At 35.0% G+C, this 13,188-nt stretch overlaps 1 protein-coding gene across 7 annotated transcripts in view; it reads right to left on the reverse strand.

Annotated features, from left to right (window-relative positions):
- Positions 1 to 13,188, reverse strand: part of LOC134165953 (BEN domain-containing protein 5) — a 954,442-nt gene that overhangs the window by 894,099 nt on the left and 47,155 nt on the right. For all 7 annotated transcript variants that reach the window (XM_062623212.1, XM_062623211.1, XM_062623208.1 and 4 more), the window contains exon 3: positions 11,921 to 12,045. In XM_062623212.1, the coding sequence (XP_062479196.1) occupies positions 11,921 to 12,045 (125 nt within the window). The remainder of the gene's footprint in view (positions 1 to 11,920; positions 12,046 to 13,188) is intronic.

A 13,188-nucleotide genomic window follows, 5' to 3' on the forward strand; every position in this document is an offset into this window, starting at 1 on the left:
AAATGCTATTTTCAGATCCTAATGGAAGAAAAAAAACAACCAAGCAACAGAAAAACCCACAACTTTTTGTGCAGAACTCAATTTGATGTGCATATATATATCTTCTTTTTTTTTCTAGAAAATATCCTTATCTGTTTTTCAAAATTATTGGCAAACATAGAAAATATCCAGGCTTTTTAAAGATCCTCCAAGCAGAGATGGGAGGAGTGTAGAAGAAGAAACTAAATACACTAAAATTCACTAACTTGAGTAAACTGTATGAATAAGGGGAAATATGAAGTTTATAAAATCACAATTGAAGAAAGCAGAATAAAATTATTAACATTCCTAATAACAACAAAAAATAACTATTAATCAGGTTATTTTAAAAAAAAGATTAACACATTTATACAAACTGCATAATTGGGCTGCAAAATCACAATAAATTTGATCAGATTAAATGAGGATGATATGAGTGATAAAGTTCACCTATGCCTGCTAAAAACACCAATCTGGAGGCAACCATTACAATGAACTGGTGACTTCTAACAGCCTGCACCATTTAGACTGGTGAGAACTCACAGTTCTGAGGTACCACAATACACAATGCGTGAGGAAAAATTGCAAGGCTGGCCTACAGGGTGCCAGGGTTTTCCTGTAACTCATGCACCCTGTAACATGCAGGTCAGTCTTGCCTGTACCACTGACACAGGAACTGAACGTAAGGGTTATTTTATACTTTCCTAGTTATTACTAATCTCTTTTTAAGCATCAGCTACTGACCACTGTCTAGATTAGGATACCAGATACCAGATACCAGACTAGGACACCAGACTACACAGCTTCTTAATCTGACCTGCTGTGCCGGCTCTTTACTTTCACGGTAAAGCCACAACCAAGAAAATAGCATAAGTGAGAAGATAGAGTTAATTACAGTGGCTGTAGAAACAGTGGGATCAAGGGCACTGGGAGGAAGGATGACAGTGGATCGCTTTTTCACCATCTTTCCATTATCAGACTAGTCTCCTTCAGGATCACAGGGCAGTTCATTCCATGTTCTGGAGTACTGCCTATCTCCTGGAATGAACAGTATTGACACTATAAACTACAAAGAAGAAAAGTTTCTATCATCTTTAGTGAGACAGGTTAATTCAATCAAGACTTACTCAGCGCCTCTCTTGTACAATCCAAGAACTGTATGGTTTGGATTCGCAAACCCTGAGTTACATTTGGGTGTTTAAGAAAATTGCTGAATATTTTGCTGAATGCTGGGATTAAAAATGAGTTAGTAGTTGATAAAGACAAGAAATCCACACTAAGAGGTTTTCTCAAATGTGCAATCTTTTCAACAAAGCACAATAATCTTTTTGGCACCTGGTATCTGATTCTGATGGAGCTAATAGTCGCTCAAGATCAGTGAAAGATTTACCACTCTTCACAGCACCTTTCCTCCATTTTAACAGGTTCCACAGAAGCAAAGAGGGAGGCTCTTACTGCCTACACTAAAACACAACACTAACTTTCAGGAATTCATTTATCCTCTCAATACTAAAATTTCCTATTTTCTGTTTCTCATTTTCATTATCAAAATTCAAGTATTCTCTGCTTTTTCTTTCACTTATTTTAAGGTATAGATATGTAAAGACACTCTGTGCACAGTGACCCATTATTGGGTTCATATCGGGTTCATGTTAAAATCACAGGCAGCATAAAACAATAATGAAGGAATTGTGTTACAAGATGTAGCTCTTTAGTTCCATTGCCAACAGTTGATAGCAGAATAGAGGATTACTGGAGCCATATGCTCAACACATTCAACCACAACCATCAGGCAGAATACTGCTTTTTCCTAAGTAATTCCAAACTAATTACCTCTTATAGAATATCTACTATTTCATTCTTAGGCTTCCTTGGTGGAAAGAAAACACACAACTTTCTACAGCTTCTCAGCACTACCTTCTCTTTTTCTGCCCTGTCATTTAAAGTGCAAATGGTTTCCCTCCCCCAGTAACATGAATTAACCTACATATATTTTGGTTTGTTTTTTTCTTCAGGTTCCAACAATTTCTGCACAGTATCTCAAAATGCCATGGCTCAAATACAGAGTGTTTCTGCATAAGAAAGATACAAAAATCAAAAATTGGGAAAGCTTAAAACATTTAGTGTAAGTATTTTTTTCTTATACTTAAGTTCTGTGCTTATGCATTGTGATGTAAAGGATCTTCAGTAATAAAAGCAGAATGAAACCAAATTTGCGTGGAAGACAATTACCACTGAGACTAAAAAAAAGAGGGGTATTTAATCATAAATAAAAAAGTTTTTAAACTGACAGAAAAGTAATCCTGTCACATCCCTGACATCAAGATCATCATAGTGCTGATTTTGTTTATGGCATTTATAATGTATTTTTGACATTTTGAGTGACAGATGTCACCATAATATGAAATTAAACACACCTGGCCATTAGTTTCCTGGAAGCAAAAGCCAGTGTTAAATCTGAAACATAGAGTATGTATGCAATAATTACCACGCACTGACATCTAAAATGTTCTTAGAGACACCTGCAACAGAAAAAGTTTATAAATTTAACACTGTCTTGCCAAGAGAGGATATTTCATCAGGACAGCAGTTGTTTTGCTAACACTGAACACTGTCTATGTTTGCTAACCTATCTGTATTCATTATGCTTTAAAGGATGATACATGTCATGACAGCTTTGGATAATTTCATGGAGATGCACACTGTATTGCACTTACCAAAGCTTCACATACACCCTCAATCTATTCCAAGCACAACTGAATTATTGATCCAAAATAAAATTATATGTACTTGAAAGGATTCCAACTTGGAAGAATCATCATTTATAAATCTAATTTTATACATGACCAATATAGGCACAAGTTTCCAAAATGGCAAAATTATTTTTCTTCAAAACTGCAGTCTGTTCAATTGATTATTCTTTTTTTAAAATGTTGAGATGAACATGCAATCTATTTTAAATGTCATCACTTTGTTTCTTTATTTAATTAACATTTCATATGGCTTCCTCAGTAAATAAATAATTGCTTCAATCACTATATGTATCATCTAACCCTGTGCACTTTTGACTTCCAACAAAATTGCATCACCTTCCATCACAGAGATCAGTGAAACTACTTTTAAAAAGTTCAAAGGCTCCTTTGCAATAATCCACTATGGTTTCAGACACTCAAGCCCTTCCCTTATACAAAGTAATGGATCCATATTATCACTGCTATGGTACCATAAGATCTTACAAAATTTGCCTCAGGAATCTGGCTCCACCATCTTTCCTCCTTCTTTTTTTAACAAATTGAATGGCATGTGCTATATAAAAAAAGTCTTTTTGCCCTGTAGTAACCACAGCTATGTAAAAGATACTGTCCAAATGCACTCAGCTCAGCCTCTCATGCTTTCAAGGCAGACAGATACATATATGCATATATAAAATACACATATAGACTCAAATATAGCTTTAAGGGACTTTGCCAGTGCAGTATATGCTGTGTAACATTGTAGTACACAATGATGCTGTCAAACTAAACAAAAACTAACAGAAAGTTTTTGCTGCTTCTAGATTCTGAAAGATAGATACACCCCAAAGGATACAAATACATAACTCTTATTTTGTCTCAACTGTTGTCACATTAGCTAGTAAACACTAGAGAATTTTCAAAGCATTCTCTAATTCAGATTACATTTATTTAACTGCTTTAGAAACTGATTTTTCCAGATGAAAATATTTCAAGAGAAATTCACTTCCTTTTTAAACTTGCTTAGAAAAGGAATTATAACTTCAACAGTTCTGCAGTATATGCCTTTCTCCAAGGCAAAATAAAATAGTAAATGATAATGACTGATAAACCCAATGGCCTTAGATGAATGTCAGAATTCAAATCATGTTCACCTGCAAGAACTGAAACTCACTATTTGGTAGCCAAGAACAAATGAAAGAATAAATTAAAAATTTCTACTGCTCTAACTAAATACTAAAATTACAATAAGCAGTGAATTCAAAATCATAAGAGTGATGCTACTTATAGTTTCATCTTAAAATCAAAACAGCAATGTGAGCTGGAAACATGGGATGACAAAAACCATTCAGTCCTTTATGGCTTTGGAGGAATGGCCCAAGTGCTTTCAAGACACAAATGTGAATTCGGATATCACTGTTGACTGAAGGACCCCTATTTCAAATGCATGAACTAGCAATGGACACATACGAACATGGACTTGGTGATGAAGGCTCTCGACTCCTCTTTCTTCAAGAGTTAGCAAACAAAATTAATTTCATTTTACTCAACCAAATAGATGGACAGCAGCACAAAGGTAAAGACTGACAATTCAGACTAAGTCAGCTTGATACTTGGGTAGGACTTTGACATCTGTAGAACAGGACCGAATTTCCTGGAAAACTGTTGTTTAATATCTCCACACCAGTTGCCATAAAGTCAAAACAGCAGTAAAACTGAAAAGTATCCACAGTGTTTCTCAGAGACAGCAGATACTCAAAATATCATAGAGAAAGAGGAATTTAAATACTGACAAATAGATGCCTATTTGGGAACCACTAAATAGATTCATATTTCTTAATTTAGGGAAGTAGAAAGCCTAGGGAGGAAAGAAAAGGCCAACGTTCAGACTCAGAGTGATACCCTCCTGATATATGGGTTGGTACAGAAAATTATCCACAAAACCTCTATCTTTCTGGAATTACATGTATTTCTTGATATTTTTATACCATCTATGCTAAACAAAATGCATTCTGAAAAGAATGCTTAGAATACGAATTCATGACACTTGCAAAACAAAAAGGAATCAATCACAGAGTTTTGCATACATTAGTTGTCACCTGATAGTTGCTTTACAATGGTTCCTGTCTTTTGACGGCATAAAATCAGTTAGAATGAAGCTTCAACAACTCAAATGACCAAATCCTAAAGCACTCTAGTCCTACAACACATTTTCTTTTTAATATAGGAGATTCTGATTCCTACCAAAAAAAAAAACAAACAAAAAACACAAACCTCTAAACTACCCACCCATAAAACTTTGCATGAAATTTAAATATAAATATTTAATTTTCTTTGGTAGTAGATCAACCCAGCAGCAGGGATAAATTTAAAACTCAACCATTCTGGAACAGTCTTACATTTATATTGCACTCTGTTTATTTGCATGAAGATTGTCTTTTATGTCTACATCCATGTTTTACCTTCCTGGCAGTAACAGTAATAGATATAAATTTCTGCCACAAAGTTTTCATACAAAGTTGAATTTCAGTTTAATTGTTTACTATTTAATAAGTGCATAAAAAGAGAGGAAAGGAATTAGGCAATTATGTGCATTTTCTCTAAACAGCAAATTTAAAACAATGTACCTATTTGAACAAGAAATGCTATAGCTTGCTAGATAGCAAGCTTCTTTTAAAAGCTAACCAAATCCTTCTTTAAAACCAGATTTATAAGAGCAATATAATTTTAAAACTTATCTTTTCAGCAACATAGACCTTGTCTGATGCTTTCAAGACTCTGATTTGGAAACAAACAATATTGCACAACTTCATCTGAGTCCCAGTAAGACTCTGCTGTTTTACACTGCAGGATGGTTGTATGGAGTACAAAAATCAGTCCAACATATGCATTCTTAGTAATCTAGTTCTTACACGGATTATATTCAGATGTATCAGTGAAACCATTTCAAGTGATGGCTTTGTTCAGATTGCTTATTAGTTCTATATGCCTGTTTGTTAGAAAGTCCCAAGTTTCAAATTTCTAAACTTTAATTCATTAAATATGCTTGGATAGGCAGTGCACAGGTATCAGTAACCTTTACCTTTAACCTTTTCAAGAGAAGTACCAGAAGTCAGGAAACAAAATAAATTTGTATGACAAAACAAAACTGATACATGAAAAAGATCACATTTTGTCTACCTGTGCAAAGGGTGAATAAAATACCAAAATAAAGGAAGAGGTAGAGGTATCTTTGTAGCACACTAAAAATTAACATAAGAAGAGCACATAAAGATAGGTAACAGCTGAATTCTCCCAAAACAGGTAAAATTTAAATAACGTAGCAATTCTCCTCACAAATTATTATAGAGAGATTACAGGAGCTGACCGTTAAGAGTATTAATACATTACTGATGCAAGCTATTCAAGAACGAATGCCTTATGACTAATTTAGTAAGATGGTATATGTAATGAAACACATGACAGAAAATACATATATCAGATTTCTTAGAAAACGTTGCAAGTCAAAAAATGCATTATGGAATTCTTCCAAATTTCAGAACTGTCCACTTTTACAAAAACATCTCAACTTTTATACATGCATTTTCAAAAGCCAGGTAAATGCAGTATAGCCTTTGATGCACAGTAAAGAAAATAGCTGTCTTCTAAAAAGATAAACTGGAAAGACTGTTAGATGTTATAATGCATCTTGATACCAGTAACATATCATCAAATGACAGTAGAGTGAAGAATGTCTGCTTAAGAAGAAAAAAAGTAAAAGGGTAGCCTGTTTCCAACTGTAGACTGCTTTTGATGTCATCCGTACTCCATCTTCGGAGGCAGCTTCTGAAGGAATTAACTGCATGATGAGTTCTTACAACAGAAAAAGCAGTTGAGTACCTCAGATCATGCCTGTTTTTGCTTTATTTCTCCATGTTCCTCCAAAATGCATCAACTGGTACAATGAAAGACATTATCTCTCCCTATACACAAATTATTCGTATCTTTATACAATCACATCTGAAACATCACAAACAGTTGTCCACTAAGGATCATTGCGTTGTTTTAGGACAGTAATAAGAGGCCTGAACAAACTACAAAATCTGATTTCAATAATAAATTGCTCCTGAAAAATTATTCCATTAAAGACAACAAAGATTTTACAGCCTTTTTTATTTTATAAAACAGTGCAGGACAAAATAAAAGAGAGCTCCACACGTTCATAAAAATGTCCAGCTATGACATTATCTGTCTGACCCTGGCATCCCACTTAAATTCCTAAAGAAGAACAGGCTATCCTTTTTCCTGATTCATACATATACATAACAAAAAAAAAAATAATCTTGAGTCAAAATTCTAGCCTCAGTCCAACTGCAACTGATGTAACAGGGAGAATGCCTTTGAAGTAAATAACATTTGGTTCTTTGATTTTGACCTCAGTCTGGATCGATTTATTAACTGTAAGTAACGATCAAATCTTAGCTGCCAAATGCCCGTTCTTCTCCTCATCTTTTTTGGTATATTTTGTCAGTACCTTTGTGATGAAGAACTCCAAATGTGTTTATCAACACTTACAGAACAAAATTTGGCACTATTAGGAAACCCCTTATGTTGGAAATTCTTTTTTTAATCTCAGTGAAAATACCATTTCTGAACATGATTCATCACAGCAGAGTTGTTTAGGGTACATACACATACAGAATATACCATGTGGCCTAGATGTTCATTACTGATTGGTATAATATGGCTGCTGTTTGTTAGGGTAATTAAAATCTTCACAGATATTTTTTTTAATACTTTCATCACTTCAGTTGTATGCAACTCCTATCTTTCTTTTCCAGGACAGAGATTCTTTTCTAGTGTGGCTCCAGTGTCTGGAACAGTGACCGTCACCTACTTTAAAATTTCTGGCTGCAGCCCCAAGAGAAATAATCATTCTTTTCACCTGTAAAATCCTCCAATACTGGTAAACTAGCATATTTTTATAATTTTTTGCACGTACACACATTTCTTTTTTTTACCCAAATCTCAAATGAATCACTGTTGCTACTAACACCTTTAAAGACATTCTAGTTCAGAAGTAATCATGCACCTGAAGCAGTGTCTATTTATAAATACTTGCAATGCAATTTGGAAATGACATTTGTTCATCCAATTTCTGGTTGCACAGAGAAGGAATTTAGCCAAATTGCAGACAGTGTTGTAAGGGCCACGACTGAAGTTAATAGGAAACAAACCAATAAAGAGCATTATCCAGAAATAGCAGCCTGGGACATGTATATCCACAAAGAAATTGGAGGCTTTGCCCATGAGACCACATGTTCCACAGCAAATCCTATTTCCTTTATTCTCTCTTTCATGGTTATTGTAAGAGTAGTCATTGCATGATTATAGTCCTTATATATAACATATCAGTTTCTTTGTGTCTCGGTTTGGTTTTTGCCCAATATTGGTGCTAACTGAATTCACTGAACAAATGAGAAAAAAAAATCCACAACTCCAATCTTATCAACGGACTCACAAGTCAGAAACCATGTGAAGAGACCAAAAGATCAAATTTTACATCTCTCAGGTATCTTACATGATGGTTCTTTTTTCCCCTAAATATTAACCATTAGCTATTTCTTTTGATGTTTTCCTTGCTGAAAAATTATAAAATAAAACTAGCAGCATAAAATGTCTGATGTAGAAATCCAAATCATAATGAGGAAGAAGTTAATTTACCAACTTCTAAAAAAAAAAAAAACAACAAACAAATAGCCTACTGGTTCTACCATAACATAGGGAAATGAACATCAAAAAAACACTGAGAATTCTGAAAAGATTAGGGTTCTCCATGCTGAGCTACAGAACTTAGCTCTATTACCTGCCCTTGTTACTGAAGCACAACAGTAACCTAAGACATAACAGGAGGAAGGAAGCAATCATTCTGAAAAAGACTTATGTATGATTGTGAAAAACACACTGGGCATGAGTTTCCATAGTGATTCAGCAACAAAAGGCTGCTGCAATTTTCAGCTGTCTATACCAAGACAGGAACAGTGCAAAGGGACTACAGTCCCTTCTCTGCAAGTTGGGATGTTAGTATACTCAGAATTGTCCATTGAATTTTAAGTTCCACATTATAAAGAAGATATTGAAGGAACTGGAAGAGGAATAATAATAATAAAACAAAGAAGTTCTGCAAGAAGCAAAACTACTATGGATTTGGATTTCATGGTTGTATTCTCCAGTATCTTAAAAATGCAAATTCCAATATGTACTTTCTCCTAGGCATCTCCTCTGTGGATTCTCTGATGTTTAATAACAAATGATCTCATAATATAGCCTGTCTGCCAGTGGGAACACTAAAGGGTCTCTTGCCCATTAGGCAGCATGCTTTCCTGAAACTTACAGGAATCCCTGTCCAGGGGTGCTGAAACTGCCAAAGAGTTAAGAAGATATTAAAGGAGAAAGGAGAGGAGAAAGATCAAGAGCCACAAAAAAACCTCAGCTAGCAAGTAGACAGTATGATCATATAAGCATTGTGTCCTTGGAAATCTGGGCTAATTATCAAAGGGCTGGGCAGATTCACTTATAGAATCATAGAATGGTTAGGGTTGGAAAGGAACTTAAGATCATGTAGTTCCCAAACCCATTGCCATGGGCAGGGACACCTTTCACTAGATCATGTTGCCCAAGGCTCATGTCCAACTTGTCAGGGATAGAGCATTTACCACTTCTTTGAGCAACCTGTTCCAGTGCCTCACCACCCTCACGGTAAAGTAATTCTTCCATATATCTAACTCAAACTTTCCCTGTTTAAGTTTAAACCCGTTACCCCTTGTCCTATCACTACAGTCCTTGATGAAGAGTCCCTTTCCAGCATCTTTGTAGGCCCCCTTCAGATACTGGAAGGCTGCTATGAGGTCTCCACGCAGTCTTCTCTTCTCCAGGCTGAACAGCCCTGAATTTCTCAGCCTGTCTTCCTACAGGAGATATTCAAGCCCCTTGACATACCCATGGCCATCCTCTGGACTTGTTCCAACAGCTCCATGTCCTTATATTGAGGGCACCAAAACTGCACACAGTGCTCCCAAGTGAGGTCTCACAAGAGCAGAGTAGAGAGGCAGGATCACCTCCTTCAACCTGCTGTTCACATTTTCATTTATGATGAAAGTCCAAAAGCCCCAAAGTGGAAAAATACTTAAATACTTAAAGTTCTGGTAGGTCTTTTATCTATTGCTGCATTCATAACAAAATACTACACTAATCGAATTGCAAAAACTGCACTACTATCATAGTAGAACTGAAACCTAAATCATAAGTACATACGGTAAAATTCTGTGTTCCTAGAATTTTATGGCTGTTGTTTTTACACTCTGTCTTCTTCATTCATTTTTTAATCCATTTGTCCACTGCTGGATGTCAATGATTGGTCTGATGCAACAAGAGAAAAACAGAATGGATAATTTCTAATGCAGTTAATAAAGGAAGGTTTCTTGTTTTCTTGATGATACTACTGAAATGAATTTCTGTCTGAGAAAAAGCTTTAGTGTGAAACATCATACAAAAGCTGAGATATAATGAGAAGACAGTCTTCAAATCTAAGTAAAGAAAGTTGTGTAAGAATTTGAAGCAGAAGGATGAAGAACAGTGAGAAGGAAATGTAATACAGATGATATATAAAAGTAATAAAAGCAGCTACTCCTTTTGAATCCTCATTTAAATGGCTGAAACCAGACCTGGATCTGCCTTTGTCCCACATCACCTATATGATACATCAAAATAAATATAATATTATACAGGTAATTATTTATACAGAGTTATTAAAAGATCTACATTTACACATAAAGTGATCAAAGTTACCTGTGTATTACTGCAACATTTTTAAGCAATACTGATTAGTATGAGTTTCCTTGTTATTATCTTTTAATAATACATAAAAGACTATAACTAAAATGCACAAACCAGATTGCACAGTATGTTTGATGTAGCAATTTCTAACATTCATTTAATATAGCTCAGCTGCAATGACTAATACTGCCAGTGTCCTCTAGTACAAAGACCTAAAAAAGGTTCCAGACTAGATTACGTTCATGCAGGTCTCATTTTAACGGAAATTGGAGAGATGAAAAAAAGATTATAGGAACACACATTATAAAAACAGACCTCACAAGTCAAACTTAATAGTGAAACCATTCTCTTTCATGTAGACAACCATGAAAACAAATATCCTGTAAGCACTAGATATATATTGTATCTTTCTACCAGATCTCTTTGCATCCTTGAGACAGATTCCCATTCTTCTCATGACTATATAATTTGATCATAGATGAGTAAGGCACAGCAGAGGAAAGGGTCTGTCTGATAAAGTATCAGGCTCCAGGAAAACAGATAAACAATTTGATGATTTCTAGTTGTAACAGGAATGGTACAGTGGTGGGTATTAAGATATTAGTCTCGCAGGAATACCAATATCAAGCTTCTGCAGTTTTTTTCTCTTACTAAATATGTTTTCTTTCCATTAAGTGAAAATGACAGTCTGATTATGATAAACTAAGACAGAACACCAGAATAAAACACAAGGTGGGTGTGAAAAGTGGAATTAAATCTTTTTTGGTTTGTCAAAGTGAATGTACATAACTTCTTTTTTTTCTTAAAGATAAGTGAGAAAATGGAGCAAGAAAGTTTCTTTCTCATGCAAATTTTTTTTACTGCAAATAAACATCCTTTAAAAGCAGGTGAAATAGTTGCCTATCAAGATGTTTCACATTCAAACCTCTTTCACAAGGGACACATTGGCAGGCAACTCTACAAGTCACTAGAGTAATACATTGTTCTACATGTATTAAATGAGTGATAATACTTGAACAGCTATGATGGACTTCTTTTTCATGTATTAACAGATATATTTGGTTTGTACATATTAACATAAACATATCGCAGCTTTTACTAATACAACTCCAGTTAGGTGGAAAACGTTATGCTGCCTTTTGTAATTATGTCCTGTCTTGGATAGCTGAAAACCACGGTGATATCCAGTCATGCTGAAGTCTCCTTTTACTTACAAAAATTCAAAGAACAAAAATATATTTTACAGTAAATTCGTACTTATAAATGCTGGATATCATCTCTTTTTGTTTAAGAAACTATATTCTGGAGTAAGCAATTTTTAAAGCTATCATGCTATCTACTTTAGTATAACTTACCTGTGACTCTTTTACATTTTCAACAGTGAAGTTGAACCAAACTCGAAAGCGTGGGTTACAAGTATCTGGTCTAATGAACAGGTCATACTCGAACTCTGTGATGTGGTCCACCCGTCCAAGGTTACCTACCAAGAACATATGAAAAAGAATGAATATTAATGAATGACTGGAACTACACTGAGAAAAAATGTAAGACCTTCTGCCTCTGTTGATTAAAACATACTAGTATAATAACCCTTGTAACAGTTCAGAATTATTATTAAAAGACTTAATCATAGTCACAAAATAAAATACATACCAGTGAGTTACATGCATATTAATATACCAAAAAGAAGACAAATTGGATTTTTATTATTTGATCAAATTGACTTTTTGTCTTCACTTATCTGAGTATTCTACTTAAGTGTCCTAACATTCTTTTGTTTCCTTTTCCTCCCCCTACCCTCCCCTCTGCACCTCTTTTAGCCCCCACCTGTATGGATTTCATTCTCTGGCTGGTTCTCCGAGCATCCCTCTCTCCCCATAGATGGGCCAGCCTTCACTTTCTTTGTGGTTCAAAAGCTACCTTAATACTTCACTATCTGCGGCCACTATCACCTCCTTCCAAAGACACAGAGGCTGCAAGATTTTGCTTCAGCTTTTTCCTGGTGAATTTCATGGAATAATATTTTTAAATATAGTCAGAGCTACATTGTCCCCTATGGCGTTATTTAGCAAGCAACCACCCTGGCTACAGAAATGAAGTTCAACACTGGGAAAACTTGCTAAGTGTTTTTAAATTGTTAAATCGGCATTTTTCCTTTGAAGTCTGCCAAGTCTTTTAAAGACAGGGGTTTGAGTGTCCATTTCATTTCTACAGTACGAAAATGAGACTTCACATTTTCCTGACCCAATCCAAAACCCATCTCATCAGGTCTTGTAAGACAGGGCCATGCTTTAGCTCACATGATATATTATACCTGTTAAGAAAAAATAGCTCTGAAAACCTGGGTTTATGGTTTCAGATAGATTTTGAGGGTTATTTATATATTTGGGGGTTAGATAGATACTTTTTGGTTCAAATAATTACTTATAGTGTTATCTGAGCTACCTGAGCTCTGCAAGTCCACTTCAGTCAATGTGACTGGTCATTGGTAACAGGCTATTAGTATGAGCACAAGTCTCAAAAGCAGCGAGAAAACCCCATTTTCAACCCTGTTCATCAATATATTTGCAGGATTTCTTCCTTATCCTAAATTGTTTCTGGCTTTACTAATTGAACATTTTTA

Source organism: Pezoporus occidentalis, unplaced genomic scaffold (genome assembly GCF_034315485.1).
Source record: "Pezoporus occidentalis ecotype Australia unplaced genomic scaffold, CSIRO_AGI_Poc_V1 ctg25, whole genome shotgun sequence".
Lineage (NCBI taxonomy): Eukaryota > Metazoa > Chordata > Aves > Psittaciformes > Psittacidae > Pezoporus > Pezoporus occidentalis.